Source organism: Chaetodon trifascialis, chromosome 2, assembly GCF_039877785.1.
Source record: "Chaetodon trifascialis isolate fChaTrf1 chromosome 2, fChaTrf1.hap1, whole genome shotgun sequence".
In the NCBI taxonomy this organism is placed as follows: Eukaryota; Metazoa; Chordata; class Actinopteri; order Chaetodontiformes; family Chaetodontidae; genus Chaetodon; species Chaetodon trifascialis.
Genome location: NC_092057.1, coordinates 10,694,738 through 10,717,046, shown reverse-complemented (window position 1 = coordinate 10,717,046; position 22,309 = coordinate 10,694,738). Strand labels below are relative to the sequence as shown.

The following is a 22,309-nucleotide window of genomic DNA, read 5'->3' as shown; positions in this document are numbered from 1 at the left end:
CCTGCCACCCACAGCAGCGAGACATTTCTGTCTCTCCTGTCCACATTCCTGCTGCACAGAATGTGGATTCCTTACATATCTTAATGAGAGTGTATGTACACAGTTACGTGTTGTGAGATTAACATCTGTGACGGTTTGCTTGCAGCTCAGGTGTTTTGCATATAAGCACCTACATCACATGTACGCCATGTAAACTTAAATTAGAAACTGAGCGATCATGGGCAAAGGAGGTGAGCAGCACCCTCTGCCTGCTCTACGCAGCCGATGGCTGCGGTTGAAGAAATACTTAGTGTCCCCAAAACATACTTAAAGTCCCAAAAGCAAAAGTACTCATCATGCAGAATGACCCATTCTGAATAATGCAAATTTTATTTGAATTACAATGATCAATGCATTAATGTGTTCATCACATTCATTTTGCAGCTGGTAAAGGTGGTATTTTTTAATTACTTCATATACTGCTGGGTAACATGAATCCCAACATCTGCAGCTGGCTGGGAAGCCAAGGATTGCTGCACTGACTTCATGGCAGTCGTTACTTGTTCTTCTTGTTCAAAAACCTGCACTCTCATCATCTTTCCACCAGGTGATGAGAAGTATTTATTTAAAGGATAACAGTCTTTTGACCTGATCGTGTCAATGAGGAATCTACTCTGTCAAAAAAAACCCAGCAGATATCTGTCAGTGTGTTCCTAGACTCTGAAAATAAGGGTTAGAGGACTCGTATGACCAGCTAACCCAGGTTTAAAGGTCTGCTGATGTGCGTCCTGTCTAACCAGTCTGATACACCAGGTTTAGCGTGTACCAGGACGTTTCATATGCAGTGAAACAGAATCACAATAAACAAGATGAGGCCTAGCATGAAAAAGAGGCTCAAACCATCATGTTGCAAGTGACTAAATAAAGAAGAAACGGGCTGAAGCATGAGTTCAAATAAATTCTGTTATTTATTTCTTTGTTTTGGGCCTACAGGAGGGAACAGACGTTGACTGGCAGACATAAAGACAGACTTCCTGGCTGAACTTATGAACAAAATATGCAAAAATTCAAAAAAAAGAAATCACACTGACTGTATGAAAACCATCCAGAAATATTCAATCAGTTTCTACATCAGCATTTTTAGCCCTCATTAAGCAGAACCTGGGGGGCAACTCTTGGCAGCCAAAATATTACAAAAATACAGTATATTTACACTTTTTAAGCATTGCACAGTTCATGCCATCCGCAGAATAGTGTGAAAAATACAGCCTTTAATTCTGAGAAATTTCCTCAACAAGGCTATTTACACTTTGTCCAGGCTGACTCAGAGACAAAGCAACAGCACCGACTGCTGCTGAGACGAGACGACCACTTCCTGTTGTGGTGTTTTTAAGTTCACAGGGTCACTTGTTAGCTTCTGTATTCCACCTCTGAGACTCTTTAACATCTCCTAATACGGTCTCTAAGCTCCATGGGCATCAATGCAAACATATTTTCTTCCTTTCTGTAACCTTGACTTTAGCCAACAACAGCTTTTTGTTGTTTTATGTCATAAAACAACAAAACACTTTTGGGAATAGGCTTCTCTGCTGTCTTACCCAAAGTCAGATCAGAAGATTCAGTTTCATCCAGTACATGGAAAAAGTCCAGAGCTGGGACTGATTATCAGCCAGAGTGAAAGCAGAAGCTCCTGGTTCTGTTCCAGAAGAGGGAAAGCACATTGAAAATCCTGCTGATAGATGCAACTACGCTAATAACTAAAAATACAGCCTCTCCCAAAAGCATGTTGTTTCATATGTTCAAATAAAGATGGTACTTTTTGGAAACATAATCTAATGTTATTGTTTATTCAAAATGTATGTTGTTAGCAGCCTTTAAGGAACACCAGAAGTCTGAGACATTTGAGGGCAAAACATGACGAAAGTTCTTGTATGTCGGTTTGTTTTCGACGACATTTAACATTTTAAAACTTTGGTTTCTTTGTAGTAAAGCATTTATATTCCCCAAAGTAAGGTATCGAAATGAAGATTAATATTTTTACCGAAACTCAGGTATCGAATGAGCAATAGAAGTGAAGAACTTCAAACGCCATGTTATCTTAGCTTGGTGCAAACATTGAAAGCCGACGGGACTGCTAGCCTAGCTCCTGTAGGGAGAGATAAACACACCTTCAAAAGAGCCCAAAGCTTATTAGCATGTACCTGTTAGCCTACAAAATACAAAATGTAAATACATTTCCCCCTGCTTTTAGTATCTGTGCTAAGCTAGGCTAAACACATCATGGCTGCAGCTCTGTACTGGATGCACGGAGACTAAACTCACTTTGGGTAAGGCAGCTAACAAGTGTGTTTCTCCAAATGTCAGGCTTTTACACATGAATTGTGGGAAAGGAAGTGCAACTCAGTACACTGTTTGCTGCAGAGGGTCCTTCTATTCTGCACACCAGGGAATAGTCCGTCATACAACACAATTCTGCATCAAACAAACAGGAAGAAACAGATTATGAACATTTTTTATCTCCATTTGGGTCAAACTGATCGTTGCAGATTCAGTTTTTGTTTTTAATCCCACAGGAGCAATATTTTATATGCTGCTTTTATAGATCAGAAATCTTGTGCATGACAGCAGAGTCAACAGTTTTCCATCATCAAGGCTCAACCCAATTTTACACTTTTAAGTCATCTGGTGCACGAGAAACTGAGGAATTCTTTAATACTGACATCTAGTGAAGACGCTTTGGTAATGAGAAAATACGACCAGGAACGAATGATCTATAAACAAATATCTAACCCAGTTTAAGGAGAATGAGACTTACGGATTACCTAAATAAAATATATCCTTGAATCTTTTCTGTGCCAAGAACTAATGGGGAAAACAATGTGTGATGGTGACACTGAACCTCTCCGTGTTTGGCTCAGGGACGAGAACACAGCAGTCTGCTGGTGACAGCATCTTCCAACAAACATCTGGAGATATTCCAGCTTTCCTCCCAAACATAAACGCAAAAACCAGTCAGCTGTAGCTACTGCTCTGCTTTCTCTTGTGCAGTCCCTGTCACCAGCAGCAGGTTGCAGGCCATGAACTGGACATTCAGCACGTTGCTGGTGTTTCCAGTGTACAGTCCCACCAGTTCGCTGGATGAACCGTCAGCTGGCGTCCCGCCGTGGGAGTTCCTGATGTCCCACACCCGAACTGAGTTGTCCATAGACGATGATGCCACCAGGCTGCTGTCCGGGCTGAAAGACAGGCTGGTGACGCTGTCTGTGTGTCCCCGCAGGTCTTTGAATAACGTCCCTGAAGCTAAGTCCCACAGCTTCACCCTCTGGTCTTCTCCAGCGGATGCCAAATACTTCCCATTAGGTGAGAAAGCGAGTGAGAGCACTGGGCCACGGTGGCCAGTGAAGAGGCGAACAGACGCCCCCTGCTGGGTGCTCCACAGTCGGACAGTCTTGTCTGTGGAGCCGGTGGCCATGTAGTTGGAGTTTGGGTGAAATTTAACACAGTCGACATCGGCGAGATGCCCAGCGTACAGCCGCAGCGGGTAGGTGCGGGAGAACGTCCAGAGACGGGCTGTGCGGTCGTGGGAGCCGCTGGCGAAGTAAAGGCTGCAGGGGCTGACGTCCACGTCCCACACCGGGTAGGCATGGCCCTGGTAGAGCGCCGTGTTGGTGAAGCTACCCAGGTCCCAGTAGCGGATGGTGGTGTCCTCAGAGCAGGAGAGCAGGCCGGAGCTGTCTGTCAGGAAGGCGGTACGAAACACCGGGCCGCTGTGACCTCGCAGCATCTTTATCTCGCTGCCGCAGCTGTCCTCTTCATCAACCTGAGGGGAAACGATGGCAAAATGTGACACCCGACAGTCCACTGAAAATTTAAAAAAGACCTGGGACTTGATCTGGAGTAGTTTTAACAAATGACCAATGGAACTCTGTCTTAAGCTTGATAATCATGGCTGAAAGCATCTGAAAGTGCTGCACAGAGTTCATTTTACTAAAACTAGATTGGCAAAGAATTATCCCAACATGGAGCTGTTATGTCTTCGATGTAGAGGTCAGCCAGCAGACTTAATGCACAAGCTCTGGCCGTGTCTGAACTTCTCTACCTTCTGGATAAGCTTTTAGTGAGATGTTTGAAATCCACTTTGACCCTGACCCAGTCTGTGCCCCCTTTGGTTTAACATGAAAGGAATCACACGTTCTTTTAGCAATGAAGCCTCTGTGGTCACAGATTTCACTACACTCCTTGTGTGATGTTTGATCCTTTTAAAATCCCCTAAAATCTTTTCTCATTTGGTCAAAGTTGTTATGCATCTCTTAAAGCTAGAACAAAATAAATATCAGTTAACTCATTTATCAAATCAAAATATGTTTTCACTCAATGGAAACTGCTGCTGTCAAATTAAATAGCAATATTATGATATTACTTGAGTGCATTATTGTTAATAATTAGTCACTTAATTTACTCCAATTAAGTGACTCCACTGTTACTGTGATTGCATGTCTGTCTCTCTGTCTCTCTCTCTGACTGCATTTCTGTCTGTCTGTCTGTCTGTCTGTCTCACCCAACCGGTCGAGGCAGATGGCCGCCCACCCAGAGCCTGGTTCTGCTCGAGGTTTCTGCCTGTTAAAAGGAACTTTTTCCTTGCCACTGTCGCCAAGTGCTTGCTCATGGGGGAATTGTTGGTTTCTTTGTAGATAAAAGAGCTTGGTCTGTACCAGCTCTATATGGAAAGTGTCCTGAGACAACTTCTGTTGTGATTTGGCGCTATACAAATAAAATTGAATTGAATTGAATTAATTTATTAATGTAATCTACCATTGACTGATAATTGGTCATTTACACCAGCAAGCCAAATATGGTGTGGGTCAGGCTTCTCAAATATGAGGATTTTATATCACTGTAAATTGAATGTCTTTGGGTTTTGAGATGATTTTTTTCTACATTTTATGACATTTTACAAACAAAAAGATAATGTGGCTTATTGAAAAATGGACAGGTAAAGAAATAATAATATAATACTCTAGCTGTGTCATCAGACAGATATTTATCTCTTCAGTTAACTCACTTCCTCCTCCAGGACGTCACAGGCCAGGTGGATGAGCGACACGTCAGCCTGGTGGGGTTTGGCCTTCAGCTTTCTGGCTCGGAGGCTCCACAGCTTCACTGTGGAGCTGTCAAAGCCGGCGGCCAGCAGCCGGCTGTCGGATGAGACCTCGGCAGTGTTCAACATCTGCTCCGTGTGGTGGAAGGCATAAAAACACACAGTGGTGAGTGTGGGGGGCCCCTCACGGACTTTCTTGATGCAGTCCTGCAGAGCCTCCAGGGCTGCCTCACTCTGTGGGATCCCTGCAGGGACCTCGACCCCCTCCCCTCCCTCGGCTCCGTCCACTCCTGCCCAGGAGGAGGTGGAGTTTGGGGTGGTGGTCGCCCCGCTGGCACCTCCATAAAGCTGGTAGTCTGTGCGTCTTGAGGCAGTGACCTCCACCTGCAGGTGGGTGCTGAGGGCCCTGCAGAGGGCACTGTTGTCTTCGCTCTGCAGGTAACGCAGCAGGTAGCTGTAGGCTGGCTCCGTCAGGTGAACCACGTACTTGTGTTCCAGGAAAGCACTCAGCTTGGAGTTGGCTGCAACATCCTGAGCAGTGAGAACGTGGCGGAGCTGCTCCACAATGGTGCGCTGTTCACTGTCTTGAAGAAAGGCACTGTGGAAACGACTGTAAAAACCATCTACTGCTCCCTTCAGGCCACAGTGCACCATGTCCAGGTGGAGGTAGACGAAGAGCGGGTAGAGGATGCAGTTCACTTCCTTCGCCCAGGATATTTCTGTTTCTGATTTAGGGGGAATAAAAAGTAGGCTAAGGGTTTAGTAATTAAAAACAAGGTCACAAAGCATCCAAAAACTTAACTTAGAAATCCGATTTGGTGGATGCTACTTTCCAAAACAACAGAGTAGACATTTCAAATGGTAAACCATTGACAGTGTAAGTATTCAATTCAATTCAATTCAATTCAATTCAATTCAATTCAATTCAATTCAATTCAATTCAATTCAATACAACAAGTATACAACTTAGTTGTGTGAAATACACACTCCTCTTCAGCTAAGGATTTCAGTGACAGTGCAGCAGGACTGTGAAGGTGATACCTGACAGAAAGGAGCGCAGCCTGGAGTACTGAGTCTCATACTGCTGTGGGTCAGACTGGCAGGGCGCAGCAGTGACGATGTTGGCGCACCCCGACTCTGTCTGCACTGCTCAGAGAACCACAGAGAGGGGCAGAGAAAAGGGAAAGTAGATATACAATCATGTAAGTTAAATAAATGTAGAGTAAGCAATAAGAAGCACAATATTTCTGCTATATATATATGGCAGAGGTGTTGTTCCTCGGATGTGTCTGTGTTGAAACACCATCTTCATCTTTGCAGTGTGCTCACCTGTGAGGCTGGCAGCCATCTCCTCGGCTGACTGGAAGAGCTTGGCCCCTTTCAGGGAGCTATCGGTGTCCACATACTGCCTCCGCTTCAAGTACTGAGCCACAGCATACTGAATCTGCTCAGTTCGAACCCGCTTCATGACCTGAAAACAGAAAAAAAAAGACAGCGTCACACACCTGCGACGTTTCAGAGAAGACAATTCACCTGCACATCACTTTCTCTCTCATTCTGTCGCACAAATATCATCAAGCACACCAAACGGACAAGAGCAGAGTGTTTTCAAGTGCAAAAAATACACGATTCATATATTTCAAGGTGCTTTAAATCCGATTCATTACGCCCATGACAACATTAACGCTCTCAAATATTCCAGAGTCTTCACAGTAGCTAATTAGCTAGCACAGAACCGAGCTAATGAGTTTACTACCGCAGAAAACACTGAATAGACAGTCTAAATGTGTGTGTTAGTCTGAAACTAATGTGGAAGCCTCGGACACCTGGAGCCTTGTATTAATCCAGTCTAAACGCTGGCAGGTTCCCACTTTAGACGTGGATGCCTGACCTGTGCTAACCGGCTAACTTAGCAGTAGTGACAGTGGGCCTGGTGGCTCCAAACTTTTAGCGGGATTGATCCGGTTCCTTAACACCACCGGTAGAAAATCGATACTCACTGCATATCGGGCTGGTCTCCGTCCTCAGTTACTATATGCAAGCTGATGAGGTTTTAATGCAACTCAGTTTCCAGTTAAAGCTAAGCCGCTGCCAGTCGCTGCCGCTCCATCGTGGTTTTCCGCCCCCTGCTCAGCCTCCATCTAATCATGCTAGGTTAGTGAGCTCGCTGCTTTCAGCTCTGATGGGTAACGGCTATCGTTATTCTGCTCGTCCTCCTGGCTTTCCCCTATAATCGCAACGGCAAAGCTATCGAGGATCTATTACCCATGTCTGGAATGGTCTTTTCGTACACAGCAAATTTTGAGCAATAATAATAAATAATAATACATTTTGAGCAATAATTATTTTAATAACAATAATAATAATGAGAAAAAGAAGATGATCATATCCATCCAGATATTTTTTAAGTGTCTTTGAAGACTAATTTTTTTTAAAAATGAGACCGCTACTGTGGCGAAGGTATGACCCGCCCTAGTCTGTCTCTGATTGGCTAGTATTGAATACCTTAGTTGGTTGGTTGGATAGATCTAGGATTAATGTTGATGCATGAGGAGTGACGATTGGTTAGAATTGTGGTAAGTGGGCGAAACTTTCCGTTGACCCACTGATGACGTATATCAGAAGCGACTGTACCGCGCGCTGTTTGGAGAACGGTTCACGGTGCGGTAAGGTGGTGATTGTAGGGTTTCACGGTTAAATTTGACGTATTTCTCGACTGTCGGCCAGCACGGGGTATCACAGCAGGCATGTTTAGCCCCCGAACCGCCCCGAACTCCGGCCGCAGACAGCAGGGCAGGACCACCGGGAGGAAAAGCGTCTCCGGTGCGGCCACCAGTCTGCTGTTCTCCCCGAGAAGGACTTCTCTGTCGACGAGGTGAGTGAAAACACTGTACGCTGTTTTTATATCTACACTCAGCTGTCATTTTCTTAAGTCCACCTAGTTAAAACTAATACAGTCTAATACAACAGTCCTGCAATGAATCCTAAATTCATGAACATTATGATATTTTGTTGTTTTAGAGAGGTGTTGATTCAACTGCGTGGTCGTATTAGAGGATGTAGTTTGTGGTGCTCTTTACCTGTACTGTATACTTAGAAGTGTTTCTGTTTCTGCTAAATAATAGAACCGTCTCTCAATGCAATGCATTACAATTCAACAGCACAACAAAGTAGCTGTAGCTCGATATTCAGCTAATAATCCTGAGAATTTGTCCATTCTGTCTTACTCCAAATATCTGTCCACTAGGTCGACACCCACCAGAGTGCAGAGCCATGCAGCTGCAGAATCAATCAACTATGATGTGCAAACCTTCGGCTCGTCACTGCCTGTCAAAGTGATGGAGGCACTGACAATGGCTGATGGTAAAGGAAACTTAATTTCTGTTGGGGGAAATTAAGCCTTTTTTGTGTGATTTCAGGGTTTTGGTTTTTTTGGGGGGGATCAGTACCTCTTACTTTCTGTGATGTGTTCCAGGTTTCTGCTCCCGTTGATGTCCTTTTCTGTCTGTCAGTGTTTGTTTAAAGTGCTGTATCCTGTTCCAGCATTGCCACTGAACAGTTCTGTCTGTGTTGGTCCTTACAGCTGATGACCAGATCTCAGTGAAGGTGAATGAGAGCGGCTGGGCCTGGATGGTTTGTGGAGAGAGACTGATCATCTGGAAGATCTGCCAAACTGCTGTGGCCAAGGTAGAATTTTCAATATTTTCAGGTCAGCTGAAAAGTAATTTACAGCCTAATTAGTTGAAAATTGTTGTTGATTGCAGCCCTAGAAGAAACACTCACTGATTCCTAATTTAAGTCTTAAAATCCACCAACTCTCTGTATGTTTTTCCACAGCTGTCAGTGTGTAAAGAGCTACAGCTGCCCAGCAGTGAGTACAACTACACAGCTGACCTTGTGGCCGTGACATCCGCTGCTCCCCTGGAGACGGCCAGCGTTCAGTCCATCTCTGTCCTGGCGGTGGCTGCGGAGGGAACGGCTCGCTTGTGGCCCAGTCTGGCCCAGGAGGGCAACTACACAGAGACAGACATGGACTTGGGAGATCTCTGCAACTTTGCTGTTGCTGTCAGAGTAAGTAAATCTTCAATAAACTACATTTATGTAGATGCCTGTGCAGGACACAGCAAAATGTCCCTGCTGTTATTTTCACTGTCTTGATTGTGGACTTTTCTCTCCACTCTCAGGGTGGAAGCTTCATCTTGTCCTCGGCGAAGAGTCGGCTGTTGAGAGCGAGTGCAGATGCTTCGGGAAAGCTGCAGTACCGAGCCCTGCAGCAGGGTCAGGGAATGCTCTCTGGCATCGGACGCCGTGTATCCAGCCTGTTTGGCATCCTCTCCCCACCAGCCAACGACACAGTGAGTCATGCATTCGACTGTGAAGAACCTGTTCGCAGAATCTTTTGAAAAGTGAAAGTTATATATCACCGTTTGGTGTACAGTTTTGCAGCTGAGAGAAATGGTTAGACAGGTAGCTGAAGCACAGATGGGTGACATCTACAGTTTATGTAATTGTTTTCTTAACTTTTGCCAGCAAACTCCATACATATATGTATTTTTACATATTCCCTTGATAGTGAAAATGTGAAGAGCTTGAGATGAATCCTCAGCTGTAGCTTCAGTTGAAGTATTTTCAGCACAGTTGACTTTGCTGCTGGTTTACTGTGAACCTGACCCTGTTTTCTGCTGCAGCTTCACAGTGTGCTGTGGGTGGGTGGAGCCAGCTGCCTGTACACACTAACTAGCTCCAGTCTGAGTAAATGGGTGGTGGATGACAGCTATGAGCACCAGATCCTCAGCTGGGACACCCAGAGAGCCCTGACAGAAAGCATTGCCGACTCCATCTGGGTCAGTACAAAGATAAGCGTGAATATATGCTGTGTATCAGTTTGAGTCTGATTCAGTGTCACAGTGGCCCGTCACACTGAGAAACAGTGTTGGTGACAGTAATATATAAAATATGCAAATGCCTATCGTGGACATTTCTCTCCCACCAGGGCTCAGAGAGCAACTATGAGGAGATCAAGGAGGGAGTGAATGTATCCTATCTGGATATGAAGCTCAGCCAGTGAGTGTGTTCGTTGATGTGATAGCCTGTTTGTTTTACACTTCAGAATAAAAGATCTTTTAAGGTATTTTAATCTTAGGTGCAATTTTTAGGTGAAATGTTGCATTCTAAATGAAAAAAAATTACCTACCTGAAGTATGTCTTTCTTCCTCCTCCTCCACCTCTGTTTCTTCTTCTCTTCTTCTCTAACTGAACGTATTGACTATTAAATCAAGGTTGGTAAATGGAAGATAGGGGGTTTTTACTTTTGAGCAAATAAATCCTTCCAGCAAGGAGACAAATGGAGGTTTGAGACTTGAAATTCAAATTTATAATAATTGTCAACCTGTCACTACAAAGTACAAAGAGTGTCATGGTACTCAAGTGCAGAGGGGTTTAAGGAGTATTTCAGAGAGGTAGAATTAACATACTGCTCTATGCAATACAAACAGTACTTATTATAAATAAACAATACGGGTACATCTTATCAGCACACATTGCTCTACACCACTGGGGGATACAGAGTACAGTTCAGGCAGAACTGAGCTGGAGTCTGCACTGTGTGTTTTCAGAGCCGGCTTGGTGGTTTTGGCTGCAGCCTGGCACCCGTCAGACACTCCCTGCCTGGCTTACTTCTGCCTGGTCACCCTGCAGGACAGTGGAGCCGCCATCTCCGACCAGTTCAATGTGGAAGTCACCAAGTACAACCCACCGTTCCAGGTCAGTCCTGATCCTGCAGAGGTGGATTCAAATTCAGTTCAGTGTGTCAAAGGTTTCAAGGTTTCAGAGTTTTTTCACTGGATCAATTAAAAGATGAACGCTTAATTTTTGTCTTTTTCCTCAGAGTGAGGAATCCCTACAGGCTACACGGCTGGTGCTGCCACGCTCACCTGGCTCCACTGCCTTCCTGTATAATGAGGAAATGGTGTTTGCTTGTTCAACGGGCACCAGCAGGGGTGGACTACCTGATGAAAAAATCAGTTTTAACTCACCTGGTGAGAAAAGAAAATCTGATCTTCTAAGAAAAACTCTCTGGTTTTATCCTCAGCTGCAGATGAATGAGTATTTTCAAACATTTAGATAAGACTGATAATACATTTAGAAGAGATTTAATAGAATGGAGAGTGATGGAATTACAGTTTATAAGAATTAATGCAGGGAACAAACATTACATTACATTATTCATTACATACTTGGCCTTTCTCATGCTTGATGAGCAAATATTAAATGTCTCTGTCTGTCCAGGTGATGGTGTACGTGGAGGAGGCTGCTGCGCCAACCTGCCAGTGTTTTTCTCCCAGAATAGCGGCCTGGTGGCGGTGGTGGCCCGGGAAAGCACCTCCATCCTGCCGGAGACCATGGAGGACTCGCTGTGCTCCTCGCTGGCTGCAGCTCCAGAGGTGAAACTGAAAGAATAAAAAAGAGGAAGAAGAATGTTAATCTATGCAATGTCTGCATGCAGCTTATGGTTCATTTTACCAGTCTTGTAAGACTTCAGCTTTTATCAGGAAGAAAAAAGGAAACTTAAGAGAAGCAAAGAAAATGGCACTGAACCGTGTGATTTATGCTCATGATTGTGACTGATTTTGACTCTGTGTTAAAGGTTTCAGCCATGGAGACTCCAACCAGAGCAGAGCCCGTCGCTCAGGAGGACAAAACCAAACTCCTGAAGGCGGCCTTCCTTCAGTTTTGTCGGTACATCAATAAACGGCTCCCAAATTGTCTTTTATCGAGTAAAATCATTACACATGCTGGTCACAAATACAAAGAGTTTCTTTCCTCTGAGCATTTGATATTTTTGAAAATAATATAATAAAGTTTTTGAAGGTGGATATCAGTAGTTTTAGACTGACACTACATTATTTAAGTTTGGAGTTTAGTATTTAGACTATGAGGATTTAGTCCCTGTAATTCCGTAAATATGAAATAGCCATCTTTCCTCTGTCAGTAACGATCTGGTGGGAGCTCAGACAGTCACAGACGAGCTCTTCCCCACTGACGGTGATGGGGAGGAGGGAGCCGAGCTGGATGGCGTGGTGACTCAAATCAACCTGGATCTGGTGGATGATTACCCGGCTTCAGACCCCCGCTGGGCCGAGTCTGTTCCTGATGGTGAGGAGGAAAAATTACATTTATGTCACCTAACATGGAGTTTATGGAAGTGCCTGTAGAGCAGCTCATTCAAGCTGTGTATTTCATAGAAACATCTCTGTTGCTGTTCTTCCAGAGAGTGCTGGCTTTCCTCTCACCTCCCTCATCATCCTCCACCAACTGGAGGACAAGATGAAGGCTCACGGCTGCTTCATGGACTTCCTGCTGCAGGTACACATATTACACAAATATTAATAGTAAAGTAATGCTGCACAGAACTTGTGTAGTGACCTTACAACAAATGCAGCCCATTATTTCAAAGAATCTAATCATATTTTAGAGGTGTGCAGATCTGTTTAAAGATTCAAAATTTTGAAAAATTGAATATGGAATTTGGAAAAATTGAATATCTATCATATTATGCATGTATATATATTGATTTGTGTTGAACCAAGGAATCCAGGTGGTAAACAATATTGCTTGTCCCCCTTAGAGTCTAGGAAGGTTGCACTATAATTGTCCACATGGTGGTGGTGTTGCACCAAAAACAGCTCTGTTTATATCCATGGTCCCAGCTTTCAAATGTTACTTCAATCTGTTAAGAGTACTCCTATTTAACATTGTACTCTTCTTCCCTAGTACTAACGTTACTCACAATATAATTCAACCATGGATAGCTCGGTCAGAGATTCAGGTGTTAATTTAGGTGCTGATAGCGGATAGCGTAGCAGGTGCTGGTGCACAGGGAGACACATCCCGCTGGACTTCAGACAAAAAAGGCAGAAAATAGAAGGTCTTTGGTGACCAAAGACGCAATCTGGATCCATGACTTGATCATCAGTATCTTCCCCTGACAGGTGGGTCTGCTGGACCGGCTCGGCCAGGTCACGGTACGCTCGTCTCCCATGGCAACACGCCTGCTGCTGTGCGAACATGCAGAGAAGCTTCAGGCAGCCATGGTGCTGAAAAACCACCACACCAAACACCCCGAGCTGGTCAACCGGGCCATCAGCATCGCACTGCAGAGGAACAACACCGCCGTGCCGCCCAGCCTCACTGCTGCTGATGTCTTCTTCAGAGAGGTGTGTGTCTCACTGTGCTCTGCCGTGATAATCCAGGCGGTGTGGAAGGTGGATTAAAGCTTTGTTTCTGGTGCACTCAGGTGTCTCAGATCTCCTCAGTGTTTGATTGTCTGCTGGAGGAGGAGGAGCGCAGCCTGAAGGAGAACCCGGTCGACTCGGTGCAGTGGGCCGAAGTTGTTCTCACTGTCAACAACATCATCAAGGTACAGCACATTCATTTTTTCTTGAATCTTGGTGATGTGTTCCACCAAAGAGGGAAGGCAAACGTCACTGACGTTAACTTAAAAAAACACCTCTATTAATTTAGCAAAGCAACATAATAGAACCATTTTGTTCTCTGTGTGTGTGTAGGACATTCTTCAGGCTGCTGGTCAGTACAGGGAGACCAAAGCCTCCATGTACAGAGCTTCTGAAAACGCTGCTGCAGAGCCTGAGTATATCCCTTGGACAGGTAAAACAAACCCACCAAAGTGTCTTTAACTCTTAATTAAAGCGCCAGGTCACTGTAGGCCGACAGCTGGTTGGTTACTGTGAGAACTGCCCAGAGACTCGTACCTTACTTAATCTCTGTATTTATTTGGGCCATAATAATCAGAAAAAAATGAAATTGAAAGTGTAATTTAGTGTGTTTGTGTGCAGCTGTAAGAGCGCCTTTTCTTGAAGAGTTAGCAATGTGCTGTTTTCAGGCTGTCCGTGTTGGATGGTGGAGCTTAGACCAACCACAAATCCATTTTTCATTCAATTTTTCCACTAAAATGAATTAAAGGTGTTCCGTGTTTTCTTGTTGGTAAACAAAAGTTGTTTTACATTCAGTGTTTGTCTGAGTCCTTGAGCTCTTTCAAATGTGTTGAATCCATTTAGTTTCATTTTGGAGTAGAATGAGTTTTTAACCCCTTAATCCACCCACTCCTCTCTCCTCCAGCGTCAGGAGGTGTCGGCGGCGTTCGAACCGTCATCTCCCGCCAGCATGAGATCATCCTGCGCTCAGTGTACCCACATGTTGACTCGGAGCTGCGCAGCGTCCTTTGCGAGCAGCTGGTGGCGTTGTTGGACGTCTACTTGAGCGGCTACGTGGCCCAGCTGACCTCCCTGCAGCAGCAGAGGCCCCCAGGGGCCCAACAGGAGCGCTACAACAGCCTGGAGATGGAGTACAGCCAGCGCCGCTCCGAGCTGCTGGCCCCGCTGTGTAAGTGGGGGACTAAACAGAACTGAGGGGCTGACTGAACAATAGAATGAGATTGGAATCATAGACGTCACAAACTAGACGACCCCTTCTGGATTTGTTTGTTTCTGGTTTGAGATATTTAAAAGTTTAAAATATCTAGTAACAGTTCATTCTGATGGCTGACATGGATGGAAGACGTATGCTGTGTAGCCACAGTGATCCTGGTTCAGTTTCAACCAGGAACCTTTGCTGCGTGTCATACCACTTGTTTCCTTTCTGTCAATAAACTCTTAGGAGTCAGATGGCATAAATATAATAATAATAATTCAATTCCATTTCTCTAAAATATCCCATAAAGTTTCATTCCACAGGTATAATTAGCAGGATATTGAACTCAACTTAGGTCAACATTCCTGTCAACATCATGAGTTGGAGCCTAAAGATGCCACACAGAACACAGTTTAGTAGGTTTGTGAGTGCAGGTTTGTGTCCCGTTACTGTGAAGCTGTTCTGTGTTGCAGTGGATCTGGGTCAGTACCAATGGGTGGCAGCACTGGCTGAGAAGTACTGTGACTTCGACATCCTGGTTCAGATGTGTGAGCAGACTGACAACCAGAGCCGCCTGCAGCACTACATGACCAAGTTTGCAGACCAGGTACAGAGAACCAGGAGCACAGAGGGGCTGTTTTCAGGAAGAGTCGTGCTGTGTTCGCATGTTAAAGAACGCTGTAGAGTTTTTGACCACTAGCAGTGCTGTGGAGAAATGTTTTAATGCACCAGGCCCTGTTTAGTTTGTATATCACACTGTAACACAAACTGCTTAAATGCACCAACAAAAGGCTGGAACCAAGAATGGTAGCTCATGTAAAAAATGCAGCTTTAAACATATATATAACATTTTATTTTAACCAAGCAGCAACCTCTGGAGCTGAGAAAGGAAGCCAATGCACTCCACTAACTACAGTTCCTCAAATGGCCACTTGAGTCAATCCCCATTAAATTATATAAAGCTGCTCTGGAGCTATGCCATAACCCCTTAATGCACATCTATAAATGAAGTCTCTGAGGCATGTGACTGAATTGAGGCAGTGGACAAGGGAAACCTCTTTCTAAGGTCTAAGGTCTGTGATTGAAATGTTGAAATATTCAACATATATATATGTATATAATATCACTTCCTGCTGCAGAACTTCGCTGACTTCCTGTTCCGCTGGTACATGGAGAAGGGGAAGAGGGGGAAGCTGCTGTCCCAGCCGGCCGCTCAGCACCAGCAGCTGGCCAGCTTCCTGCAGTCTCACCAACACCTGAGCTGGCTCCACCACATCCACATCCACAATTACCGCAACGTATGAGAGACGCACGCGCACACACACACAGAGTTGTGTTTCCATCATTTTTGGTGACATTACATAGACTTACATTACTCTAACCATAGCCATAACCACCACTTACCTAACCCTAACCTTAACCCAAGTTTTCACTCTAAAATTTAATGATTTACTGAAGGAAGTGAGTCCCCACAATGTGACAGTGTAAACAGATTTATGTCCCCACAGCATGTGTAATACATGACTACTCACACACAGACACATACAGCTTGTTTTATGCCTCAGTGCAAAACCACAACCACATCCTCTGTGAGATCAGCAGAGTTTAAAAATCACACCCAACCACACAGTCTCACAGAAGGCTTCCTTCCTTCCTTCCCTCCATCTTTCCTCGCACTTCCTCTATGAGGAAGGCTTCAAATGGCTTCAAGTCACTCTTTACTTCCATTTACGTTGATTCCTTATTTGAGCTTATTTGTGTCTTTCCTTGCCCTGCGATTGACTGGCGACCAGTCCAGGGTGTACCCCGCCTCCCGCCCCTTGACAGCCGAGATAGGCTCCGGCCCCCCCGCGACCCCGAAAGGGATAAGCGGCATAGAAAATGGATGGATGGATGGATGTTTCTTTCCTCCATGTGCTCCTTCCTTTCAACCTATATTCTCTCTATCTTCCCATTTACCCTTCCTTCATTCCTTCCTTGCTTCCGTCTTTCTCTCCCCACCTCCCTCCCATATCTGTTCTGCCTTCCTTACCCCTCTTTAAATCCTTCCTTCCTTCCATCCTGTCTTCCCTTTAAAACAAACACAGACCTGTGAAGAGTTGATTCTTTTCTATCTTTCATGTCAGTGTAAATTAATCTTGGCGGTGCTGGTCAGACCTAATAAACAGTTAAAAGATACTTTAAAGTAACATCAGTCTTTCCTTTTTTCCATTCAAAGACTGCACAGCTGTTTCATGCAGGTTTTAGTTTGACGCCGTCACTGAAGCGCAGTCTCGTGTATCTGCAGGCTCACAGGACGCTCTACAACCAGGCTAACATGGAGACACGTTACTTTGCAAAGAAGAAGACGCTGTTGGCCCTCAGTAAGCTGACGGTGCTGGCGTCCGACCTGCCGGAGGACGAGCTCAACAAACAAGTCGACGGTAAAAACTTAAGCATCTTTTCCACTTTCCTTGCTGATGAAAATAGACCTGGTAGACGTGCAGGGGGCAGTCTTTGCAGAGTGGTGTGCAGTGTTGAACGCTGTCATTTATCTGTCCAATCAGACATCGTGGAGCAGGAGCGCTTCCTGCTGCATCAGGAGACTCTGCCACGACAGCTGCTGGAGGAGAAGCAGCAGAACCCCGACACCATGCCTCTGCTCAGCGCTCACAACCTCATACAGGTGAATCACACACACACACACACACACACACACACACACACACACACACACACACACACACACACACAAACATCCTCTGCTTGCAACAGCTGGGTATCTATTCAAATGTATCTCAAATTTTCACAGAATTTAAAGGAAATTGACTAAAGCAAATGTGAATTATTGCTTGTTTCTGTTCCACTGTTGTTATACAATTATTAGGAGTTGATTCATCAAGATAAACAGTAGGTGGCGCCAATTCCACAGTTGGAAAACCATTATACCATTGCAGTAGAAGAGAGCACACTGTGATTTAATTGAAGAGTGTCAGTCTAACCTGAAACGGTGAAGAACGATGTAGAAGTGGAGCAGACGTGAACGTCATCATGCTAACAGTAGCTCGACAGCCTCTGCTCACTCCAGTGTTTCCTCCTCTGCTCTCCACAGTTGTACATCTGCGATGACAACAGACGAGCAAACGAGTACGACTTCAAAAAGGCTCTGGATCTACTGGAGTACACCGACGAGGTAACTTCCTGGTTTATCGAGCTCTGGTCTGTTTGAGGTTCGACTAGTTGGGCCTGGCGGCAGTTAAAGGGCGGCTTGTGTGGATTTTCTGTGTTTGTGATCCAGGAGGATGCCATGGAAACGGACTCGCTGAAATGTGAGATCTTCGGCAAAGCGCTCAGCAGAGACGAGTAAGATCCGTCTGTCTTGCCTTTGTTTATTTCGCCATTCGATTTGGAAACTCAAGTTTTAGATCTGTGTACATCACAGTCCCTGGCTGCTGTGAAATTCATTATTGATTAGTTTTAAATGTTGTTTGACTCTGATGCTTCGTGTCTCCCAGCTGGTCCTGGGCTGATGGGACTGACGACCCTGTGGAAGCCGCCAAGGACAGCATCTTCGTCAAGATCCTCCTCAAACTCATACAGGAAGGTGAGAAGCTTAAGTACAGGCAGGAGGATTCAAGCATGTGAATGATGTTACTGAACCTTGTAACTGTGTGCATGTAGTTATGTATTATTTACAGAAATAGGTTTATTTGAAATCAGGAAATAAGATAAACTTGTGCTATTATGGAAACAAATAACAAGCTACAAGAGGGTGCGTGTAAAGACTGAGTTGGGCAGGGTGTTGGGCTTATCCAAAGAACTTCTGCAGCTGCGGGATCAAAAAACAAACTGATGGCAAAGGATGTCAGTGCAGGGTGCAGATCTTTTGTCAGACGTTCACCTTCAGATTGGCAATCGGGCAAGACGCTGTCGTGCATTCAAAAACACACGTGACTCCATACTTCCCTTGAACAAGCAAATGAAACGAATGTGTGTTTTTCAGGAGTTCCTCTGCAGACGTACCTGCCTGACGTCAGAGAGCTGCTGGATCTGGACGAGCTGAGCAGTTTGAAGTCAAAACCCTATTTTGAGTTCGTCCTTCGAGCCAATTATGAACATTACCTGCAAGCTCAGATGGGACGGCTGCTCCCCTCCCAGTAACCCCTGCAGCACTTCAGCTTTCCTCTTCACTCGACTCAGCTTTGTTTGAAATATTTTCTAAATAAATGTTTTGTTATTTCTGTACCTAGACTGCAGCGTATTTACAAAAACAAAAGGCGCAAGGTTGGCATTGTTTAATGAGGACGTCCTCAGAAAAAAAAAATCTGCATTTCAGCTTCACTTCAGTGGAATTTATTGTCATTTATTTATCCTAAAGAATGTGCAAAGCTGGTAAAGGAGAATTAAGCAGTTCACAACTAAGAGAAGATGTTACTGGCAATAGATCCAGTATATGTCTGTTATAGAAGACATTATTTGGTTTGCAGTAAAGTTGACAGAACTGTGAGAAAACAAGATAAGCAGAAAAAGTCTTGAAATTCTGTTTACTTTTTACACTCAGTGGCTTCTTAGCGTCTGATGTCACAGCCATCAGACCTAGAAAGCGACAGAAACCTGATCCTGTTGACTCCAGAATCTGGCCTGCATTCGTCAGGACTTCCTCCTGTTTGGTGACGAGGGGCAGATGTTGGTTATAAATAGATTTGGACTTCTCGGCTGACAGATTGCCACCCTGACAGGGATCCTCCATGATGATCCACTTTCACAGCTACAGCGGCTACAGATGGCTTCCAGGGTCCAGCTCATCTAAAAATAGTGAAAAGTAGGTTAGATTTGGGACATCAGCTCCACTTAACTGTTCTGCTTTTAAAAGGACTGTTAAACCTGTAACAGCTGGAAAAGCTCTGATTCTCATCTAAGCAGGACAGTTGACAAAAACACTTCAGTTACATCATGTAGAGGGTACACAGGGTCTTATTTAACTCAGCAAATGTCAGTGGTGGAAGAAGTATTCAAACCATATAACTAAGCAAAAATAGCAGTGCCACATAGTGAAAATACTCCATTATAAGTAAAAGTGCTGCATTCAAAATTTCAACTGAGTAGAAGTACTCCCAATGGCAGGAGGCTACTCTTAGTTATACCGCTCTGTTATTGATCATTTTTGAAGTATTAACATTTAAGTGGTACTTTAGTGTTGTTGGTCAAAGTGCAGCTAATTGTTGCAGTTTCATCTGTAACCATGGATCATTTTTCATAAACTGATCACATTTAATTTTGAAAAGCAGCTTTAGCTCTTAAATAAATGTGAGGTGAAAAATCCAATATTTCTCTCTGAAATGTAGTGACGTAGAAGTATAAAGTAGCTTAAAATAGAAATACTCAAGTACAGCTATCTCAAAATTGTACTTAAATGCAGTACTTGAATAAATGTACTTAGTTACTTCCCACCACTGTCAAATATGGGTAAACGGTTATAAAATGAACACTGAACGTACAAATACACAAGTTTATTTTCAATAAGTCTGGATGCCAAAATTTCCTGTCTGGTTGAATTTTGGGTAAATGTGTAAATAAATAACACAGATAAAAGGAGACTGTCCTCCAGAGAAGAACAACAGCGTCAGTCCTTCCAGCAAAGTGTCCCAAAGCGACATGTGTTCAGTCATAGATCGGCTGTTTGCGTCAGTGTGTCGTTCTGAAGGCAGAGACAAACAACATGCAAGGACTTGTTGGATAACAGACATCAGAGAGACTTCAGTCTGATGGCTCAGAAAATACAGAACATTGAGTCATGGTTTGGGATGTTTCTCTCAGCTTTAAGGAAGCACACGTGATGACAAATTATTAGAATTTTGAAGTGGCTTAATGGGAACAACAGGGATCAAAGGGTTAAATAATTAAAGCTGCACTAAAGATCTGATATCACAGCGCACAGAGGGAGGTAGCAACAAAGAAGAAAGACTTGAAGTACAATTTTGAGGTACTTGTACTTATTCCATTTTATGCTGCTTTATACATCTACTCCACCTTTACCAGCTGCAACATAAAGGTGATACTTACACATTAATTCAGTATAATCCAATGATATACTATAGCTTATTCAGAAATGTACCATTTTGCATGAGGAGTACTTTTCCTTTTGGTGCTTTGAGTATATTTTAATGTAAATACTTTTACATTAAAATAGTACAGTACAGCCTCTTACAGACAATGAAAGGTTTGTTTCAAAGCGTCAAAAGACAGAAAATAACTTCCCCTGAAGGATCTATACAACAACATATTTAATTGTGTTGAATATTAGGATGTTTTTCTGGATAGTTGTGTCTGTAAAACAAAAGCCAGTTTTGTAACCATATGTTTAAGTTGCATCATCTTTCCCCTTTGGATTTATGACTTCAGCCTCCTTCCATAGTTTCAGGTCATCTTCCCTTTAAAACTCGCTCAGCCTCTCTGAGGTGCAGCTCTGTGAATCCTGACACCTCAGTGGAGCTCAGGGAACAGTTGGATAAACACAGCCGGGTCTGTTGGCTCAGTTTTTGTCTCTCAGAGGAATCCTGTCTCAGTCCTCCGCCTGCAGCTGTCTGATGGGTTGGAGGTCCTGACCCTCTTGTTTTAGAAACTGAAGCGTGAGCGTCGCTCAGCTGCCGTGTGGATGTTGTTGTTCAAGCTTCCAGTCGAGCAGCACAACCTGCATGCAAACCTGAAAAAATCTCAGGGTGTTAGACAGAAATCCTCCTGAAGCCCAGGAGGATTTCTGGCTCAGGATAAGAGAACAATATTCATTTATAGTCCTAAATCAAAGATAGTTTAGTTACTGAGTGGACATAATGATGCGTCTCTGATTGGCTGACAACAGCAGCTTAAAGCCCTTTCAGTACTTTCACTTCATGTGATATCTCCACCGCTCCTTTCATTGCTTACCCTTCAAATAACTTTTTACTGACAAATGGAGTTTATTATTATAATTTGCTTTCATGTATTACACTCCTTGTAGGACTTGATTTCAAATGACATTTCAACTTTTCAGTTCTTATGCTTCCACTTCAACTCCTCTCTGTTCTCTCACTTAAACTGACTCTTTTCACTTCAACTGATAGTTCAGATACAACTCAGCACCTCATACATAAACTATCACTTCACTACATCTTCATTTGGCTTTTCACTTCAACTCCTTTCAGCATTTCCTTTTGTAAACCTACTTTTTTTCACTAATTCTCTTTAAACTGTCACTTCCATTTCATTTCATATTTCTCTGTCCTTAAACTTCTTTAGACTTAGCTATTATCACCATATAAAGACAATCCAATACCTCCAAAGGCATTTCATTTACACTCCTTTCAGGGTTTCATGCTTGGCTTGAAGTTTTGAATGAGACTGTTTGCTTTTTGTGAAATGTATGTGGAACAACTAATGACTAAATGTATGAAAAACTATGCAAACTGTAAAAATGTATCTGCCCACACTGTCTGACACTTAAACTCCTTTCACTGCTTACACTTCAAAGGATACTTCTGACATCTGAGTTTAGCCTTTCCACTCTTTGTAGGTGCCACCTTGGTAAAATTACAAGTCATTTATGCAGTTTATCTTTTATTGTAAACTTGGAATAATTTTATTGCTGATGATAAACAGTAGCTGAATTAGTGGATTAATTGCTATCTTTAGAGAAAGGATGACTAAATCCTGTCATCCGTGAAATTTTGTGTGCGGTGTGATTATCTCTGAACTCGGGAAAAATATTGAAAATTTTAAAATAAACTTTAAAGTTTTGAATGGGCGTGTATGCTTTCTGTAGACTCTGTGTGTGTGTGTGTGTGTGTG

At 43.7% G+C, this 22,309-nt stretch overlaps 2 protein-coding genes across 2 annotated transcripts; one reads left to right on the top strand and one right to left on the bottom strand.

Annotated features, from left to right (window-relative positions):
- Nucleotides 1-931: 931 nt before the first annotated feature.
- On the bottom strand, nt 932-7,268 carry taf5l (TAF5-like RNA polymerase II, p300/CBP-associated factor (PCAF)-associated factor). Its single transcript, XM_070977726.1, has 5 exons — nt 7,078-7,268; nt 6,407-6,548; nt 6,119-6,223; nt 5,042-5,802; nt 932-3,799 (listed from the first exon to the last, which is right to left on the bottom strand). The coding sequence occupies exons 2-5, from the start codon at nt 6,543-6,545 to the stop codon at nt 3,002-3,004; spliced, it is 1,803 nt and encodes a 600-aa protein (XP_070833827.1). The 5' UTR covers nt 6,546-6,548; nt 7,078-7,268; the 3' UTR covers nt 932-3,001.
- Nucleotides 7,269-7,697: 429 nt separating this feature from the next.
- Nucleotides 7,698-22,259, top strand: nup133 (nucleoporin 133). Its single transcript, XM_070990795.1, has 25 exons — nt 7,698-7,952; nt 8,325-8,440; nt 8,661-8,764; nt 8,915-9,148; nt 9,262-9,432; nt 9,766-9,921; nt 10,071-10,141; nt 10,693-10,840; nt 10,965-11,115; nt 11,366-11,520; nt 11,724-11,815; nt 12,069-12,232; nt 12,348-12,442; nt 13,069-13,293; nt 13,374-13,496; nt 13,645-13,744; nt 14,216-14,479; nt 14,980-15,113; nt 15,646-15,804; nt 16,794-16,929; nt 17,053-17,171; nt 17,598-17,678; nt 17,784-17,848; nt 18,001-18,089; nt 18,489-22,259. Exons 1-25 carry the CDS (start codon nt 7,825-7,827, stop codon nt 18,644-18,646), a joined length of 3,438 nt encoding a protein of 1,145 aa, XP_070846896.1. The 5' UTR covers nt 7,698-7,824; the 3' UTR covers nt 18,647-22,259.
- Nucleotides 22,260-22,309: the final 50 nt, after the last annotated feature.